General features: G+C 36.7%; 2 protein-coding genes across 2 annotated transcripts; both read left to right on the forward strand.

Moving 5' to 3' along the window:
* Nucleotides 1-2,769: 2,769 nt before the first annotated feature.
* On the forward strand, nucleotides 2,770-5,932 carry LOC127243658 (uncharacterized). The gene is made up of 5 exons (XM_051263783.1): nucleotides 2,770-3,513; nucleotides 4,167-4,319; nucleotides 5,101-5,199; nucleotides 5,289-5,444; nucleotides 5,518-5,932. Exons 1-5 carry the CDS (start codon nucleotides 2,935-2,937, stop codon nucleotides 5,680-5,682), a joined length of 1,152 nt encoding a protein of 383 aa, XP_051119740.1. The 5' UTR covers nucleotides 2,770-2,934; the 3' UTR covers nucleotides 5,683-5,932.
* Nucleotides 5,933-5,956: 24 nt separating this feature from the next.
* On the forward strand, nucleotides 5,957-23,564 carry LOC127243657 (DENN domain and WD repeat-containing protein SCD1). The gene is made up of 30 exons (XM_051263781.1): nucleotides 5,957-6,090; nucleotides 6,312-7,118; nucleotides 7,746-7,887; nucleotides 7,996-8,096; nucleotides 8,428-8,491; nucleotides 8,667-8,780; nucleotides 9,222-9,436; nucleotides 10,553-10,607; nucleotides 10,692-10,775; nucleotides 10,940-11,135; nucleotides 11,270-11,399; nucleotides 11,493-11,556; nucleotides 11,639-11,683; nucleotides 13,080-13,155; nucleotides 13,319-13,392; nucleotides 13,471-13,521; nucleotides 15,807-15,964; nucleotides 16,980-17,027; nucleotides 18,103-18,160; nucleotides 18,264-18,347; nucleotides 19,412-19,664; nucleotides 19,740-19,939; nucleotides 20,669-20,733; nucleotides 20,888-21,011; nucleotides 21,312-21,493; nucleotides 21,608-21,679; nucleotides 21,752-21,912; nucleotides 22,027-22,068; nucleotides 22,531-22,739; nucleotides 23,027-23,564. Exons 2-30 carry the CDS (start codon nucleotides 6,649-6,651, stop codon nucleotides 23,120-23,122), a joined length of 3,633 nt encoding a protein of 1,210 aa, XP_051119738.1. The 5' UTR covers nucleotides 5,957-6,090; nucleotides 6,312-6,648; the 3' UTR covers nucleotides 23,123-23,564.
* Nucleotides 23,565-24,187: the final 623 nt, after the last annotated feature.

Consider the following 24,187-nt stretch of genomic DNA (forward strand, 5'->3'; position numbering starts at 1 on the left):
TCCGCCAATAAATCCACATATATATATATATATATATATCAAACGAACGATTTTAATTTAATTTGATTGCGACGAGACAAGACGAGGCGCAGTGACGACTACCAGCAGTGCACATGAATATTAATCGAGTAACTAAGGAATGAATTAATGCTATACTTATATAGATCGATCGAGCGAGCCACATGAATCAATATGCAGTATATAGGCAGGCCGCCAGGCAGAGGACTCATACACAAAACACACATGCATATTCGGAGCAGAATGGTCATACTCATTTTTCAGTGCTTTTTTGATCAATATATAATATTGTTTTGTTCCATAATTTATATATAAATAACTGTGAATCTACTTGAAAATTCTATTTATTTATCTTATTACTGTTACTATTACTATATGATACTATATAACTTGATTTTGTTTCCTCCCTTTTTTTTTTCTTTTTTTCTTTTTTTTCAATGAGTATTTTTAATTATTTTTTTATTATTATAAATTTAAATGCTATATTTAATTATCACATTTTTATATAAAATAGTTATTTTAAATGAAAATATAATAATAAAGAATTTTGCAAGTAATCATAAAATAAACTTAAAAAATTTAAATTAGTCTTATTGAAACAACAAATAATCAATTTTAGTTTTAATATAAAAAAAATTTATCAATTTCAATTCAATTACAAATGATTTTACTTAGTTTTAACTTACAATTAATGTAGACTTAATAGGATCCGACATGTTACACCAAACACAATACACTATTGTATTTGAATCGTATGCTGCAATAAAATGATGAGACCAAAAATAAAACCTCTTCTAGATCTATTTTTCATTCACCTACACCAGCACCGCCGCCGCCGCCGCCGCATCATCGTTTAACAGCAGCGTAGGCACAATAAAAGGATGAGGCGGGAAAATAAAACCTCCTCTAAATCTGCTTCTTATCCACCGCCACAACCACCGAGCCGGCAAATGAGGAAATTCACATTTTTATACAAGTATTAAAAAATATTTTATCAAGATACTTTCCATTTTTTAATTAAACAAGTCAAATTTCATCAATTTTAATTCACTCTAGTAAAGCACATTTTGACTTCCCCATATTTTTAACTATACAAGTCAGATTTCATCAATTTTAATTCACTCTAGTAAAGTACATTTTGACTTGCGGAAAAGGGCAACGCGGTGCTAGGGCTTCAAGGGAGGAAGGATTTATTAAATTTTTTAACAAATAAATGGGAGAAATAAAAATTGAATTTCGAGAGTGGGTTGAAGAGAGGCACTGTGATGTGAATTTTTTATTACCCTCTCCAAATCAATTTGACAGGCTGGTAGCACCTGACACGTCGGACTGAGGCTCCGTATGAAGGCAAGAGCCGAGCCAGCCATTGTTTTTGCTCTTACGCTTATTAGGCGTTCTTTTGCTAATTGGACAAATACAACTATGTTCGATCTAAATCCTATCACACATCAAATTTTATTATGTCTACGTCAATATTTTGAATTAGTTTTTTTTAATGATATTAACAAAATTAATTAAAATTATTTATAATAAAATTAAAATTAATGAATTTTTAATATTCAAAATAAATTTGATAATTTGTTATTTAAATAAAACAAAACTTTTTTCCTTAATAATAATGTCACCATTGGTATCAATACTAATACCATTGTTAGTTGTAGCTTTTGTTTACTGTTCCTTTTGTCATAAAAAAAAAAGATATGTTTATTTTTTGGTTTGTGCGTGTATATTTTATTTTAGCAAAAAAAAATTACTATTCTTTAATCTTTTTAATTAATTCTTCTTCTTCTTTTTTTTTTTTTTAAACGCAAGAAATAGACAACATATTAAAATTCATATCTAAACTAATTGATCATATTTTTACATGCCGCCGGAGAGACTATCACTCTATAGTTAGAGATATATATATATATATATACACTACTGCTTGGAACTCTACAATCACGCGGCTGGCAGCTTGCTTGTTTTATGAAAAAAATAAAATAAAAAATAGCAGCAGTAGAGCATTTTGACACGCTCAGTGTCATCTGTATGTTTATTTGGAGGTTTGGATTTTGAATTAGAATTTAAACAGTAAAAATTTTGAATTTAAATAATTGTACGATGTGATATATAAATAAGTGTTGATGTGATATTTTGAATGTAAAATTAATTTTTAGTATAATATAAAAAATAAAAAATAAATGTTTGATTTGATATTTTTGGAAAAAAAAATTCAATCCCTCGAACAAACACACCTAAGAATCAATCAGACCAGACCCACCAATCAGTCCATAAGCACGCCTTTAGGCTTTAGCTTTTGTGCCCGCCAGCTTTTATTACTAATTTACTGTTATTAATTTATAATTGTAATTATCCTCAAGTTCAACTCAACCCCTCCTTCCTACTACTACTACTACTACTACTACAGAACAAAATATGTTCAGGATAATAATATGAAATAGATTCATGATCATAATATCACACGATGAGTTGAAATTTTGATGCCTCCCAGTCCCGGTAGAGCCCCTCCCCTCCCCTCCAACCACTCCACCCTTCTCTCCAAAGAAGAGATTTGGGCCTCTCGAAATTCCTTCCATCCACTCATTCAACCTCGCTCCTCTTTCATTTTCCTTCGCCACCACTCTGCCTCTCTCTTTCTCTCTCTCACACACACCCCAGAGGCCCACATACATTTTTTTTTTTTTTTTTTAAAATAAAAAATATACATACTATATTTTATTATAGAAACTTCTCTTCTAATTCACAAAATTCTTTCTTGTAATTCCATCAACGCCCCACCTCCTCCCATCCCATCCCCTTCTTCATCACCTCACTTCCTACCCTTTTACCCTTTACCCCTTGTTGTTGTTGGGATTCCTATTTCTTCTTCCATGACCGCACCAGACTAAAAGAAAAGAACCAACAAAAACAACCATGCCTGTGGTGCTTGCCGACGACTCTACCACAATGGCTGAGCAAATTAGGTGCAGAAAGTCCAGAAATCCTCTCCTCCACCACAACCCCGAAAGAGATCCGGATCCCGTCCGCTGCAAGCCCACCATTTCCTCTATCCTCCTTTCTTCCAGCCCTGCCAATGAAACCACTGCCTCCAACTCCAAGAAAAAGAATTTCACATCTGCAACCTTCCGAGGTTTGGGCTGCACCGCCTCCTCGCAAGTCTCGGTGCCGGCAGTAATAAGAACATCGGCCAATTGGGAAACCAAGAAGTTGAAAAAGAAAAGGCTCAAGACCAAGACCAAGAAAAGTGCCCACGACAAGATACCCCCCGTTCCAAACAACTCTGCTTCAGCTGCTACGAGCAACAACAATCCTTCCCCACAATCCTCGCTTTCTTTGGCATTGTCGTCCACTTGTGTGAGTGTGCCCGATGTCTGGTGCGGACCCGGAATGGGGCTAACCACTGATGCCGCCTCTGTAGATTGTGTTGTTTCGAGACGCCCTGCCAGGGGCAAAGTTGATGGTGTCGACAGAAGTGTTCTTGGTCCGAGGGAGGTAATCGTGATATTTCTTTTGCTGATTTTTTCGATTTCTTATTCTTTCCCTCGCCTCGCCTTTGCGTTTGTTTATGGGTGCCTTGCCTGCCTTTCGCCCTAAGGTAAATGGTATATTTTAGAAAAGGTTGGCTTCATCCGATCTATTCAATTATGGTTTTTCTCGTGATTTTAGTTATCGTCTGAACTGACTCTTGGCCGCTTCAATGCATTCAAAATTGAATGGTTCCTTATTTTCGGCTGTGGTTTTTAGCTCAACAGTTTCCTGGACTAGAATTCGTTGGGTGGCATATATAAATAATGAGTTCTCATATTTGTTATTGCTAAGATGATTTCTCAGAAATGGGGATTGCTCAAATCTTATTTCACCTTGTTAGCTGTTTTCCATTGCATTCCTCCGTGAGATTTGGCAGTACTACATCCAATATATAGATTACTGGGCATTGTCACCCTGGGTTTTATGATGACTCCTTGATTTCTACTTACTTCCTTCTGGATCTCTTCTCATCTCACATCATTTGTCTCTTTTCGTGTGTATAATCTCATTCCATGCTCTGGATATAAGCTTTGTAGTGCCTTTGTTGGCTATTGTTTTTCTTCTTTTTTGGTTATTTTGCTCGTCAGTGTCTCAATTTTTGCTTCTGTTAATTGCAGCGTTCAAATAATATGAGGAGGATGGTTGCTCCTGAAGACGATCCTTTCCTTGACTCTGACACTACTTCTGGAGTGCCTCGCATTCATACTGGGGTTTCAGCATCAAGACATTATCGAAATGCCAGACATGGCTTCCATGGAGGGCTTGCTGAGGTTAAGTCCCCTAATATTTCAACTTTATAGACGTTTCATCTACTATTACTCTTTACATCAGAATTGTGCACATTTTTAGCTATATTAGATGCCCACTGATATCTGATTCTATGGATATGGTGAATGCTGTTATTTTTATACTCAATGGGCATATCAATAAACTGTCCTTTGAACTCTTAGAACAGATGGTAAGCTTTTTCTATTGGAATAAGGGAACACAGATACCAAAGTATCGATGTACTTCACTTCTACAGATATCATCTTAGAATTCAAACTAACTAGATGCTTTTTATAGCAAAGTCTATGAAAGTGGTTGATCCAATGGAGGTGATGAATTTGGTAGTTTGTGTTAATCTGCGCTAATGGGAGAAGAATCTTGCAACTATGTTTGCCCATCAACATCAGTACAGCACTTCATCATGACTGCTGGAGGGAAGTGAATAGTTTTGTGAAAGGAAGGGGTATTCTTCTGGATTGTTCGAAGATAAAAACTATAACATGAATGTCCAGTGTCACCGATTGGAAACCGTCTTTCCACATTTTGATTGTATATGTAGTTTCCAGGTATTATGAAGTGCTTGTACAAAGAATTTAGTGTAATATAGAGTTGACATTTTGTGTTTATTTCATAGGTTTTAGTTGAAAGTATTATTACCGCTACCCTACCAGCTCAAGGAATGGCTTGTGGATGAGGATTTTTAGTGTTCTTGAATGCAGGGAAGCATCATGCTTGTTGGCAAGTAGCTATATTTTTATAGCATTTATTGTGTTCTTGTTGCAGATTGTGATGCTCCAAAACAGTCTGTTGATGGGAGGGAGGTTGGATGGGCTCGATAGATACAGAGACCTGAGACTTGATGTTGACAACATGTCATATGAGGTATCTGACCGGACCTGACCAATGGAGTAAATGGATTTGCTTTATGTGACTCCTCCCTGAAAGAGAATTTTGGTTGGTATGACAAACAGGAATTACTGGAACTTGGTGATAGGATCGGGTACGTGAACACTGGACTGGGCGAAGACGACATCACTCGCTGCCTGAGGAGAACAAAGCTGGCAATGTTGGGTGATCTGTCATTACATTTTGCTTCAGAAATGGAAAGAAAATGCAGTATATGCCAGGTAGAGTCGTAGCAAGAATTTCCCCCTGGTTGATTTGAGTGCGGTTATTTTATGCTGTTGTCTGCCATTGCAGGAGGAATATGAAGGAGAAGATGAGATGGGGAAGCTGAGGTGTGGGCACTTGTATCACTTGGAATGCATAAAGCAGTGGCTGGGGAATAAGAACAGCTGCCCCATATGTAAAACAGCAGCAGCCACCGCCAAGCCTATACCTGCGCCTCCCTCCTCAACGTGCTGAATAGAACCTTCCTTCCTTCCTTCACAGAATGGATGGACAGACGGATGGATGTGTTGTATGTATATAAGGATGATGATGATGATGATTTCAAATTTCATTTTCTGGAAAAGAAAAAGATCATTCTTTGATGTGGTGTGGCAGGGGCTACTGCCATGCCGTGCCATCTCTCTCTTTTTGTTGATCACAGATGTGGTGTGTTCTTCTTCATCCCAAATGGGATTGGCTGCAGTTTGTTGTCTGGTTGATGGAACTCCGATTTGTACTTGTGATCACACACATCTGTTTGCTTTGTTTTACATTGCATTGCATTGTATTGTGTTGAGTTGCTTGTACTTGTACGCAGTGACGATCCGATTAACACAACATGGCCTGGCCTGGCTAGAGCAATCTGCAGCAGCTAGTGACTTAGTGAGTGACCCTGCCTTTACTTAACTCTTACCTACATCCGACATGCAAACTCTCTTATAGGAGTAATAAATAATTTTATTTATTTTTATTTGAATAAATGATAATCAATTTATCCATACTTTATTATTATTATTATGATTATTATTATTTATTTACCTAATTTGTTTTTTTGTTGCTGTTGACTGTTGTTGCTTGCCTTGCTTTTATATATGGCGTGCCAGGCCAGATATGTCGTAGCGAACCCGTGTAAAGACCGGGTTCGGTTCGAACCGAACGGGCAAGATGCCAAATCTAGACCAGTGAACCCCACTCACTGCCGTCTCCTCTGATCTGATCTCGCTGTCGCGCCAAGCCAAGTTCCGGCCTTTTCATATGCAAATCACTTTCTTACCCATGCCCGTGACCAGAGAGACAGAACATATAATCCCACGCCCTTCTTTTGGTCTCCAACATATTTCTCCTCCAACAATTCATTCGCCGGAAGATGCTCGACGGCTGCTTAGCTTAAAGAGCAGCCATTCTCGGGTGATCTGGAACTAACGAACCAACTTGAATCCGATGGCCCGAATCTTTGAGTACTTCGTGGTGTGTGGAATTGGGCCAGAAATCCGGACCCTTGACGGGAACAGGGGTTACCATGGCACCGGCATCATGTACTTGCCGTCTCTGTTAGATCAATACCCTCCCTCCGATCACTCTCTCTATCCTCCGCCTCCGCCTCAACTGCCCACCTGCGTTTTACCCGCCGGTGTCCAATTCTATGCCTCCGGCTTCGATTCCAATGATCATTCATCCTTCCCTCGGAGCTATCCCATAGTGTTGACCGAGGGGGATGGGTCCAAGATTTATGTCAGTTGCATTGCCTTTAGAGATCCTGTGTGTGATGACATTTCGGAAGCTTATCAGATACCTGTCAATTCCTTTGCCGATAAATGCATCTGCCTCGTGTCGCGGTCTCCTAGTTTCCGCATTCTGCGCGACGTCTTAGAGGAAATATTCCTACTTTGTTTCTCAACTTCTGGAAGCAGGTACTATATATCGGGTTTATTTGTATCTAGTTTAGCCTGATTCCCGCAAGCATGGGGACCTCAGTTTCTAGTTTTCAAGTGCTGATAACTCAATTGTGCACCATGGCGATAATCATCAACAACAAGTCACATTTTTCTAGTTCAGTGCAAGTTGCGAATTAGCAATCAAACTTGTAGTTTGTAGTATTACTTCTGTTAGGCTTGAGCATATTCTTTTCTGCTTAATCCGCATTGTAGCGCATAGATTCCCGAGCATCATCCATCCAGGTTAATTTTCTATACCCTCTGAAGCATTGGTGCTTCCTGAATTCTGTATTCCTATGGCTAGGCAGTGTTGTAAATAAATACCTAGTGTTTTTAAGAAATGACTATCATGTCATGTTCTAGCCAATATGTGTTTTTGTATCTTTAATCAGAACTTATGGAAACAGGAGACCTCTTTTGGTAATATTCCTAGAGCATTGTTACTTTGTCACCTAGAAAATAGCACATAGTTGCAATAGCGCTTCTGTACCATTGAATAGGAAGCAATTCTCATTTCCTTGTTTTTTTTTTTCACACTGTTGTATAATTATATTGTAATTGTTTGTAAATGCCTGTAATACCTTGCTTTGGAAACCATTTCAGCAAGCCACTTTGGGATGTCATTGCATATATAGTCTCCAATGTCCCTTTGCCTACACCTGGAAAGGACCGAGTGTTGTTTGCAATTGAGAATAGCCTGCTTGCTGTAGATGTTCCACCAAGGGATGGGCTCCCTCATGCTGATGTATGTCACCAACTGTTGATTAACTCAAAGTTTGATATAAGCAATGTTTTCACTTGATGGTCGGCACCATTTTAATTTGATAGTAACTGTATCTTTTGTGCAATGTAGATATCTTTCCAGCCATTGGTCCAGTGTTTAGATGTTGATAATGTCATCAAACTATTTACGGCTGTGCTGCTTGAAAGAAGGATATTACTCCGCTCAGACAAGTATTTTCCTTGGCACTAAATTAAGGATCCATTGTCATCTCTAACAATCTACAAATATTGTTTACATCACTTAGAGATATGTTTTTGATTTGGGTGGTTGTGTTAGAAAGCTTACACAACGGTTCTACATTTTCATTGACTGTTTGAGAATGCTATGATACTTTGGCTACTCCTTCAACACAACTTTGTTATTGTCACTCTTGGAAAATTGTTGTCGCTGGAGACTTGATGGGCTGACTCAGTAAAAGGATTAATTCTTGGAAGTGTGGATCAACTTGTCCTTATTCTGTTTCAATGTTTCTTACAGTGGTTATTTGCATTCCATGTGCAGATATTCTCTTCTAACTCTTGTTTCGGAGGCCATATGCCATTTAATATACCCATTTAGGTGGCAGGTATATATATACTATATAAATACACATTTTTATAATACTTCCCACGCTTCACTAGAGTTACACATTTTGTTGCATCATCATCATCATTTATTATTATTATTATTATTATTATTATTATTCAATTGACTATTTAAGAGGACCAGTTTCTGATTTTCTTCTTCTTCTTCTTCTGAAGCATGTATACATCCCATTACTATTTTTCAGTGGAGTTGACTATATTGATGCTCCAACACCATACATGATGGGGCTTCATTCAGGAGTTGACACTTACGGGCTAGTCATGGATGGGGTAAGTTGTTTCTTGAATTTAGATGTACAAAAATTGTGTAATATATGGCATGTTTCTTTTTATTCAATTTGCAGCCTTTAAAGCTTGATTGCTGGTGAGTAGGAAGACATATTATATTCTACTTCCATAATTTAACTGGACATTTGCATAACTTTATAATTTTAATTGCAATCCGGCATGATTTTGGAATTCACAATATATATTAGAGTAGGTAGCAGCTGAAGGACAAAGCTTATTATCCATTGATTTGTCTTTCTCTAATGTCAAACCTAAGTTTTTTCCCAGAATACTACTAGTTCATTGTTGTCGTGCCTGAAAAACTTTGTTGGTATATTTTGTTGTCTTAGGCTAGGGGTCTTCTAGTTTTGCATTGTATGCAATGTTGGTTGAATATCATCATTACATACGAGGCTAGTTTCTGGTTTCTATATTACATTGCAGGTAGTTGTGGTTGATCTTGAGCATAATCTCATTACGACATCTGAGGATATCCCTGTGATACCTGAGCCTGAGTTTAGTTCTTTGCGTGGAGAGATAATGAAGTTGTTATATCCAAATGTGGTTGGCATAGACCAGATGAAGGGTGGCACCTACTCTGAGCAATTTATTAGAGGTGGCAGCAAAGTTTGGGGAGAGGATCACGATCTCCATCTCAGGTGAATGTTGTCAGCCCCGTTAAAAATTTCTCAAGTAATCATGGGTTGCTTATCTTCACTCTTTATCTAGTTACCTGATTGGTCTCTTCCTAATGACTTTCCCACTGCAGTTAGATAGTTCCTCTGCTCTATTGTAGCATTTCATGCTCTGACAATGACATTTAAGTTAATAAAATTTTGAGTTATATGGAGTACACAGTTGATTGTCAGGTAATTTGTGCACAATAGTTTTAACTTGATTTCTAACTTATTACATGATTCATACAGCTCGATATGTGGTCATGTGATTGAAGGGAGATCTGTCTTTGACGAAGAAACTGTCTCCTTGCATTAGATGCAATCCTTTTGTATGAGAAACCTATAATGTTGTTCTAATTGCTAATGGTTTTGTTTTTCTAGTGTTTTGCATGTTTATTCTCAGGTCTTTGTTTTAATTGCCAATTGAAGTAGTTTTTTTCCATTTAGTCTATAAGCCGACTGAATCCCTTAGTTCACCAGCATGCTGGACTCGGATTTCATCCCCAGACTGTGCAGCCTCTGTTAGGTTTGACATATTATAATTAGCAGCCTCAGGTGATTAGGACTAATAAACTTGAGAATTAGTCCAAAATACTCAGAAATTAAGGCTGGTCGAATGGAAGAAGGAGAACTAGCAAAATCAAAAACTGTTCCCAAGACAGAGCTGCTCTGGTACCATCTCCGATTTTGAACAGAAAAATCAAAATGAAAGAAATATTAATTTCTATCAAAAACTGTGTTTTACATACAAGGATAGGCAGGCTTTTATACAAAACATCCTATTAAAAATAAAAGAAACTAACCTCTATCTAATCCCATATTCATGGGATCTCTAGCTATACAAAGGAAACATGACCAACAAGATATTTGTTTCCTAAAATAAATTGATTCACATATTTTCCCACACTATAGATAGTTTTCACTTTCAGATGCTTGTTGCACTAGACTTGTTTTATAATGTGTGGAATTAGACAGTTTGATAATTTTGTTGGTTTATGGTCTTACTTGAGGATCTTCTGCCTACTTTTCTCAATTTCTTAAGAGGAAAATGATGCTATATGCCTGTCTCATATGTGAAATATTGTTTGATTTTTGCAGGTTTATATTCCTAAAATTCTTTGCATCAATCTTAGGTGGCTATCGCAATTTTATAGTATGACAGCTCTAACCTTACTATTGTCTTGATAGTTTAGCAATCAGCAGTCTGTGAAGTTATGACTAATTTGTTTCTTGTTAGGAAAATACTGCAACCCAAATATTCAACAGCCAGGCCTTCTTGAAAAAGCGCTCTCGGTCTACAAACCAGCCACTGGATCCTATGGTGAGCCATTTAATTGTGTTTTCTGGGTGCCAAATTGTACTTTCTGATTTTTTTTCAGATGTTTAGTGACTATTTGAATGCACTATGTATATTAGTTGCTCTTCAAATAGTCATGTCGAGGACATAAGATCCGTGAACTTGTTTGATGTGCTCTACTATAACAGATAAGCCAATTTCTAGATTCCCAAGGTTTTTTAGATTATTTGGAGAGAGGCCTTGGTTCTGAAGAACATGGAAGCAATCTTCTTGATAAATTACAAGATGCTATTGGGAGGGGGCAAAATCCTTTTTCAATTCTTCCATCATTATTGACAGAGCCAGAAATTGCAACTATTTCTGATCCTGGATTGGGAATGTCAGGTAATTTAAAATGCATTTTGAACTGGATCTGCTTGATATGCACACCTTTTAAAAGAAGTCGTGATACTACTGACTGGATATGATATTAATGCTTTTTTATTTTTTCTTTTGTCGTTGTCTTTTCTGCCCCGCAGGGTCAGGTGCTAAGTATCGTTATGATAGGTTCCCTGCAAACATCAGAACTGAGGAGCAAGAAGAAAAGAGGAAGCAGATTCTAGCAGCAGCAACTGGAGCTCTTGAATATTCTGTAAAGCACACTGTTAGGTATGCTGTATAAATTTGCTGGTAGTTCCCTTTGCTGCTGCTAAGCAAGCTTGCTTCTTTAATTTAACTCTTTTCTCTTGTCTCTTCATTTAGTTCTCCCTCAATGCATTCTGGTAAAGATTCTAAGACTGAAAGCCTGAGTCCGAGGGAGAGAGCTGTGAGTATCCTATCATTGTAGTTCTAATGGTTTCCACTGGTTCATCTCTGTGGTTGCATTAATATGATTCAACTTGTTCCAGGCTGAACGTGAGCGCATGGTCCTAGACATTAAAGTGAAGTTGCAGGTATGTTGATTTTCTTTTTAGTATTGTTCGGTGGTATTGTGATTGGTTGGAATATTAAGGGTGTGTTTGGATGTAGGATAGGGGGTTGGGCTTGGGGTTGGGAATAGTATATATTTGAATTAGCATAGGTGTTTGATGTGATGTATATATATGTGTTTAATATATGATATTTTGAATGGAAAATTAATTTTGATGTAATATTAAAAAATACTCCCTCACTCATAATTAAAAGTACCATTTTTAGTTTTTATATTTGTCCCGGTATTACTTTCCTATTATAGTGAAAGTATGCTAATACTAAAATATCCTTTAACTTTTACATAAATTGTACACATGCTATTACACATATACATAATATATAAAGACAAAAAATGTCAAAACCATCTTACATACTTCTACTAACCAATAAAATACTATTATTTTTTAATTTACTACAAAATTCCAAATGAGTACGAAAAATAAAATACTAATATTTCTTATTTTACTTCAAAATTTCAAATGAGTACGAAAAATAAAGTATTATTATTTTTTAATCTACTAGAAAAATTCACATGACAGAGGAGTAAGAAATAGGGAGTTGATTTTATTTTTTGAGGGTAAAAAAAAAGTGATGAATAGTGGGAGTGTGACCCCTAGTCCATTTCCAAACACACCCTAAAGTATGTTGCTTCATTAGGAATCGTGAAATTTGAAGTTGCTTGTGCTGTACTAGACCTGGTGCACCTTGATTGTCTAATCTCATTTTTCAACAAAATTTCAGGTCTGTTTGGTTATGTGATTGGAAGTTCGGTTTTACTATTTGGAATGAAAGATATTTGGTTAATGTTTGAGTTATCATGCAATATATATTTAATTAAAAATTAATTAAAAAAATATATTGAAGTATTTTAAAAACTATGCTTCAACAAGTATATTCAATATGAATGATTTTTTTTTGTAAAAAATAAAATTATATAATATAAATAAATAAATAAATATATATTTATACATGATCTATGAATTAATTTTATAGAAAAAAGGGGATTTTTTAATATATATAACTATATATGTTTACTTAGTAGAGAGATAGGAATACAAGATTAGTGGTCTAACTTTAAAAAAAATTGGAAAATGTTTGAGATGGAAAATGTTGGGAGCACGGCGCCAACTTTCCTTTAACTCATGATCAAACTGACCCGAAACTTTCTATTGTTTATATGTAGTTCTTTTGTTTTGTCGTTACAAAAGTTTTTGTTATGTTTGTTTTCTTACAAACAGAACTTGCACATAATAACATTAATAGATTATAATCAATTTTGACATGTCATTCTTCTTTGAAATAAGGTGTTTCCCCAAAGTAGAATATCTTGTCTGATACAGTGAAGAACTTGTAATATTTTGGGGTTTTGTTGAGCAGGGATTGTGGCTACGGCTTTTGAAATTGGGACCAACTGATGATCCTCTTTCATCATTTGAGTATGGAACCATCCTGGGTATGATTTTAAGATAGTGATTTTCATTTTCGTTTTTATTTTTCTGAAAGATTTAATGCAGCGAAATTGATTTCCGTTTCTGGAGATTCTGTAGTTGTAGCTTTTTTAGTAAGGGCATTGAAATGACAAATATATATCTTGGTGTTTGTTATTGCTTTATCAGCTTTAATAGAGTCTGATGCTGAGGGAATTGGCGGTAGTGGATTTGTTGAATGTATACGAGAGCACATCCATTCGGTATATGTTCGGTTCCCGCCAAACTTGGTTAAATATGCCATCATATTGTAAAATAACGTTGACAACCCTCCACCCCAGGGATGGACTGGTCAATTGACGGAAGAACAGTTTATTGCAGTGAAAGAACTGGTATGTTTTACTTAATTCTTCGCATGCTGTGTTCATATAAATTTCATTTCAACACTATCAATAAGCTATGGAAGTATGGATGCTCTCGACCGCAAATGTGAGTAAACGTGAATAGAAAGCAAGACCCTCAGATTGGTCATTAGGGCAAATTTGTATGTCTAAAGGCTTTATTCCAGAGGTTGTCTATTGAGAACTTTCTTTTGTCAGCTATAAAGTTATCAATATGGTTTACCTTCACTATAGATAAACAAATGAACTTCTTGATAGATGTTGAGATATATACATATGTTTGATATATGTCTTACTGTATACTCCCTCCTTCCCAGCTTTATTGTCCATGTTACTATAGATACGATAATTTAGGTAAAGTATAATTAGTAAGTAATTAAAAAGTGTATTGGTAAAAATAATTATTGTATAATAAAATAATTATACTTAAAGAGTAAGAAAATTAATTAGTTTAATTAAAATTAAAAAATTATAAATTATGAAATTTAAAACGTGAAAGTGTATAATCATATTTAAAAAAAAGGACAAATTATGTAGGACGAATCAAAATGAAAAATATGGACAAATTATATGGAGTGGAGGGAGTATTAAATTAAGTGGTCATTATTGTTTCCATATATATTATTAGTTGGTTAATATTTGCATCCATCTATTTTGTACATCGCCTATATATAAGCAATGATTTATTATTCAATACATTTCAAAATATCTTTAGATATGTAATAGGGTATTAAAGTCATATTTTCTATAGGTATATGAGATCCTCAACCTGGAGATCCTACCCCATGCCATCACCACCACTCCAATCTCCATTGACGCCATCCCACTTGAATTCTCTCTAACGCAATGAGCCACAATAAAATATATCAAAACCATTCTGACTTGTTCCTTTTTCCCGACCAATTCCGTCGTCGCTACCCACATTTCGAATTTCCAACTTCAAAATGAAGCCGACCACCGAATGCTGCCACCAGAAGCTGCAAGTATGAGCCACACACACCAACCAGTTTCGCCCTCTGTCACTGCTGGCTGCGTGTGAGAAAGCGTCCCATGTTTGGCAACCAAATTGTCCCAGAGGCAGCATCAGGGGAATATTTCCTACTTATTTGTCAACTTTGTTTCCTGTTTTGATCAAGCCTTATGATACTCTTCTTTTCAGAATTTCTGTGATATGTCTATTATGACTTAGACTCCTTTCAGATTTCTAGATCCTGTTTTGATTCTGACTCACTTTCAGAGTTATTGACCCTGTTTGTTTTGCTCTGACTCCTAGAGTTCCCGACCATGTCTATTCTAACTTTAATTCCTTTTAATGTTACTGACCCTGTCTATTCTGACTCGGACATTGTCGCTTGTTAGAGTTCCCAAGGCGACTGCCCTGACTCTAGAAGGAATTCCTGACCCGTTTGTTCTGACTGACTTGTGGAAGATTTTGATAATTTTCGCCCTGACTCTAGAAGGAATTCCTGACCCGTTTGTTCTGACTTTGACTTGTGGAAGATTTTGATAATTTTCGCCCTGACTCTAGAAGGAATTCCTGACCCGTTTGTTCTGACTTTGACTTGTGGAAGATTTTGATAATTTTCATTTTATTCTTTCTACGCAACCTAGCTTCTACAACACAACCTTAAGTTTGAGGGCAGATGCTAGATATATACATATATGCACTATATTTGTTACTATATATTAGATTAGATGGTTATTGTTATCATATGTTAGATTAAGTGATGATTATTTGCGTATGTCTATTACCTTACTTATTTGTTTGTGTATATTTTGTAACAATAGATGTCAATATTATTATGGGGGTTAGGAGAAGAAGGGGACCAATAAAACTGTAGAATTAAAGAGAATGTGAAACATAACATCGTTTTTTCCTCGGTAGTACAACTAGATGCATCTCCTGACATGCAGATAGTGAGAAATCATGAAACAACCTGAAGCTGGTAGCTTTTTATTGACAGAAACTCGACTCCATTTTGTAATAGAAGATGAATGTCATATGGTTCTACCCTCCATTCTGTTTCACATATTGACCTCATTAGTCGTTATGGCCCCTGAACGAATGCATTTTGATTGTCTATAAAGCATCCATAGTATAAGGTACATCCGCAATTCTGAACTAGTCTGAGATCCTCAAATTTTCAGGATCTTATAATAACTTTAACAATATGAAATATTACTGCCTACATGACACAATTAATAGTTACAGTAAGGAAGCGTCCTTATATTGGGCAAAATCTAGAGCTCTACAGTAACACTTGGGCTTTTAACAGCTGAAAACAGCCATCAGCCTGGCAACAGCCCGGAATGACATGATAACTATCAGGGATGCCCTTGAAGTTTCTGCTGAAATGCACAAGAAGGATGTAAACAATATTCCAGATTATGTTCAGAGGCATCTTCGCTCTCTTTCCATCTGGGATGAACTACGGTATGCATGAATTCTTTCATATGGTGATGTTGCTTTCTTTACTAATGTAATGCAATATAATTCATGATCTGTGCTCCACTTTATTTGTCCGACTGTCATTCCTCTGGATGTTTTCTATTTTTTGATCTTCTTGGTTTGTTGAATGGACATTGGCCTTACAATTCTGGGGATTAAAAATGATGAAGACACAAGTGTAACAATTTTTGAGTGACATAGTAGTCAATAGTAGCGCTATTGCGCCGCCTAGGAGTGAAACAGCTGTCCACTACGACAGCTGTTCCATATCAGTGCATTTACACACTCGCGGCAATAGCAGCATATTCCTGTGGTGTGGGGTGGATTTAGAAATATGGGTTGGCACAATCGATTCAAAATCACCCTAATAGTGAATGACCGAATCTTTACATTTTTAAATAGTTCTCAGGACTAGTCACTAACTGTGCATTGTAAAAGATAAAATTCCTCAATTCCTACAAATACACAGCATGGACAAGGAAATGGTGTTTTTTGTTGATGGATTGAGGATTTAATCTTGTACAATGCTCAGTCAGCAACTAGTGCTAAATACTCTATAGAAAGATCTTTTAGTTCCCAAATCAAGTGAATAGAAAAGAATTATTTCATTAAAGAGAGATTATTTGCATCTGTAACATGTTGGCTGGCATAACCCCCACCCCCCACTCCCCCTCATTTGTGGATTTCATTGTATGGTGTGATTACCCTGAACCCTGTAATGAAATAAATGAAAAAAAGAAACCACATAATTAGAATATGGAAATAAAATAGAAGAATAGGTTGTTTGCTGCTAACCAGTAACTTGCCAACTGAAATTTGAGAACGATTCATTAATTGTAAGGTAGAATAGATTGATATGCCCTGAATAAGTAGACATATGTTAATAAGTAGAAATTAAAGTCTGAGTCTTCTATGAAGCTGTTCACCTCTCTTTGTGACACATTGTTCTCTAGACCTTTCTGCTATAAGCTTTGTTGATTGTTTCTATGATCTGTTGCAGCTTTTGGGAAGGATATTTTGAGTACCTGCTTGACCGCTTTTCTAGCAAGTAAGAACATCATTTATGCTCCATTTTATTTCAGTTAATGGAATCAAAATCATTTTCGTGTTGCAGTTAAATTGATTCATTCAGTCTATGATACAGTAATGAAAATTTGTCCTTTATTTTATTTTATTTTATGTTTTATAATGTGCCAGCTTTTTAATTTATGATGTCAATTTTTCTCAAATGATTATATTAAGAGGCATTTAGTTTCATGAATGTCAGTAAATGGTGCTCTCTTCCAGGTAACATGGATAGATCCACACACGAGAAAAATCTCAACTACCTCCTCTTTTATCCTTGCTTAAACTGTAACATGGATAGATCCACACACAAGAAAAATATCAACTACCTCCACTTTTATCCTTGCTTAAACTGTAACGGTTGAGTCATGAGCATCTTATAAATGTTGAACCTGCCACAGAGTCCTAGTTCCTTATGGTCATTAAACTCTCCCATCTTATAAATCAAATTGCAACTTATAAAGTCTTGAAGCAACCATTGTTTGATCTTCCATGCTGTTTGATGATGTGCAAGGAACTTGTAAGCAAGTCTAGGTTGCAATTGACGCAAAGTAATATTCTACAAAACTTGGTATACCAAATCTTGTTCACAAGTACTTGTGTAAAGTGTTTCCCTTGCCAATAGATTGTTATGAGTCAAGTTTTATGCTTTGATGGGCAACCTGTGGTAGTTTGGTTAACATTGCACAGTGTTCCTTAAGAGTGCTTAAGATTTATAGATAAAAAGGTGAAATGATCTTGTTTACTTCGTATACATAGTTGAGGAAGGATCTGGTGCAGCCTTGAGCTCCTTTTCCGTGGCTTGATATATATTCTATATATTTTGAATCTTAGATATTTGTAAACCATTCCAGTATATTGGACTGTGAATTGATTATTATTTGTTACATGTACTGTAGTCTTAATCCTTGATTTTAGCTAGTGATTTGGCATTTTTTTTTTTTTGATCGGAAGGCTTTTTTTCTTCATATGCAACATGCACAAAATAGTTGAAAACCCCATTCTGAAATTGAAATGCCTACACTCACCAGTTATCTTTGTGGTCTTTCTTATCTTAGGTCAACCAATTATGCTACGTTAGTGACAACACAACTAATCATAGTAGCAACTCATATGGTATTGTTCTACCTCTTGCTGTCATTCTCTCATGCTATTGCTATTCTCTGTTTTTTTAAGGTTCGTTTTTTCAATTGAATATCAATTTTCTTCTCCTATATAGGTTGGCTTGGGACTTTCTGACCTCGATGCATGGTACATGATTGAGACAATAGCAGGGAAAAACAATATTGGATATAAGCACATCGTAAGATACATAATCCATGTTTGTCAAATGGTTTAATCTGACCTGATCTTTTTGTCATTAGTTATTGATAGTTTGATTTACTTTTGGGCACGTTTATCATAAGGATTTGGATTGATAGGCTATTTTATCTACCTTAATTTTATATTTGTCATCAATTATATGAGACCTGGTTTGAGAAATTGCTCGTCATTGTAATAGTTAATGTTGTATTAATAATCTAACCAAGGAGGCGGATCTCTTAGTGAGTGGGTCAAATCAGGATGGTGCTAATTTGATCAAATCAATATGCATAATAAAGGTAGACATCATAGCATATTTGTAACAGAGCATCTGATGTCTACCTACCTTTAGTATATATGTAGATTGGGTTGACTCAATAAGCAAGAGATCTGCGTCCTCTAACCAAATTAAGTGTTATTAGTTAATTTACTACAAACTCTCCTGGATAACTTAAACTTTGTCAACTCATGGTATGTATACCTTATGATTTTATCCATCATGTTTAACTCTATCTATTTTTTGCTCAAATATTACTTTCCAAATCATTATTATCTTGTCATGTTTTTAACGTGTCGAAATATTTGAAAATTGACATTAGTCCTTGACATTTGATTCATGTTTTGAATACTAGAAAATTATGTGAGTCTTCCTTCCATATTCATCTATCAGAATATTTATGTGCGTTTTGGTGTGAACAAATATTTATGTGCGTTATGGTGTGAACAAATATCGTGTAGTTGTATGGTTATTCATGTTTGATTATCTAGAATAGGCTTAGTAGTAATATTTTATGAATGATGCCTATTTCCCATTTTCGTTTTTCTGCTTTCATTGTATTTGCATGCTAACCAATACCACCTGAATCAATTGAAAAGAACTGTAAATCCTTTGAGGCATGCTTTTAAGATGCCCAACTTGATATGCCAGGATATCAATATGCTTGTCCATAGTGTCTCGTGAGATGCTCATGGTTTGCCTTTATTATTGTCATTCAATGCATCATTATATTCCTCTTATATCGATAAATTTATATATCCTTTTATAAATAATTTGCTGTGTATCAGATAAAGATTAGAGGGTTCCTATCGCATATCAGACAAATTTGGATTGGATATTGGGGAATATATTCTGGTAAAACTCAGTCTGCATCCTCCTTTGGATTGCCTTCTCCGCGTCCACAACATGCTGCTGATAGCACTCAGCAATCATCCGAGGCATCTGGCGTAGGAAGGAGCTGGGTACAGAGCATGTTTAGCCGGGATCGAGCGAGCTCCTTTAGTCGAGTTCGTAAATGGACATCTGATGGTGGCAATTTAGGTATGTTAGTCTTCTTTAGAATGGAACAATTACCTAAATTTTCTCTTAAATAATAATTTATTATTTTTGATACAGCTGCAAATGAAAATGGATCCCTTCAGAAGCAAGATCTGTCCCCAACAGGGCAGAAGAAAATACAGACAAACATCCGTATGCTAAGAGGTCATAGCGGAGCAGTCACTGCATTGCACTGTGTGACCAAAAGAGAGGTTTGGGATCTCGTTGGTGACCGTGAGGATGCTGGATTCATTATCAGTGGAAGCACAGATTGTACAGTAAGATTGGATAATAATTCAAAGTTTTTACTTTCAAATGTGATCATCCAGGAAAAACGTAAAGCATTCTATTGATTTTTTTCTTTTTTCACACTAATGTTTATTTTTTTGTAGCCGAAGAAACTTTTGTTGAGCACTTTATTTACCTTATAAACTGGCGCATTGTTCTTAAAAAAATATATCAGTAAAAAATGATATTTAAACACTGTTTATTTGCCCAGGCAAAGTGATTGTGCAATGTGTCAGAACACAGAACTGTGACTATTTTGCACTTTGAATCATCATATGCTATCGGATATGATCCATAGATACACATATAAATCTCCAAGAAAGAGAAGTTTTTAGTTCAGGATTACCAGATGGCAAATGTGAACATTTCCTAAAGTTCTTTTATATATTTATTGTACTAATATACTTCCTAACAAAAAGAAAAATTATCTCTGTTTGTCATGTGTTAGATATCTAAATCTCTTACTATGTTTTGCTAAGTTGAGTGAAAACCCTTTTAAATTTAATATTTAGATCTGAAATTAATTTCATGCCATTCTCCTCGTGGTTTTTAGATGTACCAAACAGAAACTCCATAATCTATGATTTCATCATAGATAACCTGCGCAAGACTTTAAAAATGACCTCATCCTACCTGTTGCCTTTCAAATTGCAGTCATTGAAGTGTTCTTTTCTGTGCTGTGCTGATTGTGTTTGATAGCTTATGGAACAAAATTTCAGGTGAAGATATGGGATCCTAGTCTCCGTGGTTCTGAACTGCGGGCTACTTTGAAGGGCCACACTAGGTATTCACGTCCCCTCCACCCCTACCCCCCGCGCACATCTGTTAGATCAACATTCTTTGATGATTTATTTAATATCACTGGTGGATTCCCCTTGCTAAAGAATTTAATGCTGACATATATAATTTATAATCACCTGTTTAACATCTTTCAACAGAACTGTCCGGGCCATAAGTTCTGATAGAGGGAAGGTGGTTTCTGGCTCAGATGATCTGTCAGTACTTGTATGGGATAAACAGACAGGTCAGCTTCTGGAAGAGCTGAAGGACCATGATGCACAGGTCTGATTGGGCATTACAGTTAAACTGCACTATGTGTAAACACCTCCCCCCCCCCCCCCCCCCCCCCCGCATTGATTATTATATCTCTTCTGCTTCTGGGAGTATAGGTTGAAAAAGCTGCTTAGAGAGGAAGGTTTTGGTCTGATTTGTTAATTGTATGCAAAAGAGAACACTCTACATCTCAGATCCTAACTTTTCTTTCCAATACATATAATGTTTCTATGTTCCTTTTACTTGACAATTGTATACCTTTCAGTTACTTCTCCTAAGAGCGCACACTGTCTGTTATATCTCCTTTAGGTCAGCATTGTGCGGATGCTTTCAGGTGAGCGTGTCCTTACTGCTGCACATGATGGAACTGTGAAGATGTGGGATGTGAGGACAGATACATGTGTTGCAACTGTTGGCCGTTGCTCTAATCCGGTTCTCTGCATGGAATACGATGATTCCAATGGGATCTTGGCAGCTGGAGGCAGAGATTCGTAAGCTACTTAATTTCCTTGTATAGGTGTCCTTTCGCAATGAAGAGAAATTCTAGTTGCAGTGGCCACTGAAAATGACTTTTTTTTTTCCCTCTTTGTATGTCCACTTTTAAGGATTGCAAACATTTGGGACATTCGGGCTGGAAGACAGATGCACAAACTTACAGGGCATTCAAAATGGATCAGGTGAGATGGTCATTTGAACAATTTTTGCTGCTTTGTAAGTTTGGAATCTGAAATTCCTTGGTGACTACACAGGTCCATTAGAATGGTTGGAGACATGCTTGTAACAGGCAGTGATGATTGGACTGCCCGCATTTGGTCTGTCTCTCAAGGAACATGTGATGCTGTTCTAGCTTGCCATGATGGTCCAGTGTTATCTGTGGAGTACTCTATAGCAGATAAAGGAATCATTACAGGTTAAAACCACTGTTTTTGCAACCAGTCCTTTTCTGTGGCTGTTATTGCAAAGTTAAAATTTACTTTAATGTGTCACATTGTTCGCATCTTATCACATTTTTTGTTATATTTAGGATCCAATGATGGACTTCTTCGCTTTTGGGAAACTGATGAAGGTAACAGGGTTCAATTTTGTTCAGTTGTTTATCGGATATCTCATGGGTATAGTACACAGCTACACATGCCTCCTTTTTAAAAGTTGCACCAGCTTCTTTTAGATACAACTAATCAATGTAAATATTACAAGTTTATTTTAGCTTCTCTGATTTTGTTGAGGAATGTGATTTATTTTTCTCCATCTCTGTTCCGTTGTACAAAATAAGTTTTAATTCTAATTTGAAATGAGTATCTTTTGGAATTGTTGTGATATTGGTGATTGGTGGTTAAATGCTTTGAACAAGGATTTCATAATGAGACGCTATAAATTTATCTTGTTCTCTGTTTTTTAGGATGCAAGGAATTGTCTGTGATTGACACAGCTCAACAGCTTGTGTTTCTGCACGCTTTTTGTTCATGTAGGACTTATGTTCTTGGAGCATAGATACACACTGCTAATACTTTCATGTTTCATTATGCAGGCGGTATAAGATGCGTCAAGAATGTTACTATCCATAGTGCCTCGATACTGTCTATCAATGCCAGTGAGCACTGGTTAGGAGTAGGAGCAGCCGATAATTCGATGTCCCTCTTCCACCGACCTCAAGAGAGGCTTGGTGGACTCTCCAGTACAGGTTCAAAGATGGCTGGGTGGCAGCTCTATAGGACTCCGCAAAAGTCAGTCGCTATGGTGAGGTTCCCTCTTTACTTACTACTACTATTACTTACGTTGGAAAGTAACATCATGAATGGGCCACTGGCTCTAGACAGCCATCAGGTTCTTTATTCACACTATCAGTATATTCTGATGTATCTGATAATGGGCCACTGGCTCTATGACAAAAACAGAATTTCCATGTTTATCGGTAACTGAACTCTATGGCGTTGAGCAGATACCCCTTGGGTCTGATCAACAGCATGAGAGTGAAATATGCTCAAAAACACTATTCAAGTAAGTTTTGTTGGTGATGGCTTCAGGTTAGATGTGTAGCTTCTGACCTGGAAAGGAAGAGGATCTGCAGTGGGGGACGAAATGGGATGCTGAGGTTGTGGGATGCAACTATTAACATCTAGACTTGTTTGCCTGGATTGCACGCTGTATACAGTTGGAGAAGAACCAGTGAAGCGATATTGAATTACGCCGGTCGGGGATTGGAGCAGAACCAGTGGAGCGTTGGCTAGGCTAGGTAGGTATGCACAACTGTTGTTGCTGCTTGAATTGGAAATGCGATGTTTTGGTTGGTCGGGTGGTTCTTCCCAGGTATGAAGCAGTGTCGTGAGTTTTGTTCATCTCTCGCTTCGCTGGGCTATGCATTGCCTGGCTGTGTTAGTGGTGTATTAAGCTGGCGTCCTTCAAGGCTGGTATGGTCTTGGTCTTGGTCTTGTCTTGGTCTTGGTATTATGATTCCATCTTTTTCTCGTCTTGTCTGTGTGCACTCTCATTCAATTGGTTTGATTTTTACCGAAATCACTTTCCTTTTTTTGTTTTGTATAAATTTTCATGTGAGTTAGTTTCCTTGGATGCATTATAGATAGGTGTGTGTGTGTACGGAGAAACGAAAAGAAGAAGATAAAAAGGGGCATTGAGTATCCATTCACAAATAATATGGGGAAGATGCATGCGGACATAATTAGTAATGAAATGCAGCAGCAGCCATCAATGCTCCACCCCTGAGGCCCTTGAAACCTACTCGTCTGTGTTGCTGCACCACATCAGGCAGGCAGGCAGGCACAAGGGGAAGCAAATTAAAGCAACACTGAATGAATGAGGGAATGAATCTTAATATCACGTTTACTTGGTGCAAATGCAATGCAATGCCATTCATTGCCTGTCCTGTCCTGTGTTGTGTTGTCTATCTTGTTGGCTAAGCACCAAAACAAACTGCGTGCCCACACCTACCCAAGTGTCAATCTCTCTCTCTCTCTCTCTCTCTCTCTCTCTCTCTACTCCTTTATCATTACAGTCGGATGATGAATATATATATATATATATAATATTTGCTTCTTCACTTAATTAACAATTCCTTAGTGTTGCCACCAATTCCCACTCCCACTCCCACGCCACACCACACTACACCACACCACTGTTCCCTGCATCTTTATTATGATAGAAAACTAGAGAGTTGGAAAGAAAATTAA

This window comes from Andrographis paniculata, unplaced genomic scaffold, assembly GCF_009805555.1.
Source record: "Andrographis paniculata isolate CXL003 unplaced genomic scaffold, ASM980555v1 Contig95END, whole genome shotgun sequence".
Lineage (NCBI taxonomy): Eukaryota > Viridiplantae > Streptophyta > Magnoliopsida > Lamiales > Acanthaceae > Andrographis > Andrographis paniculata.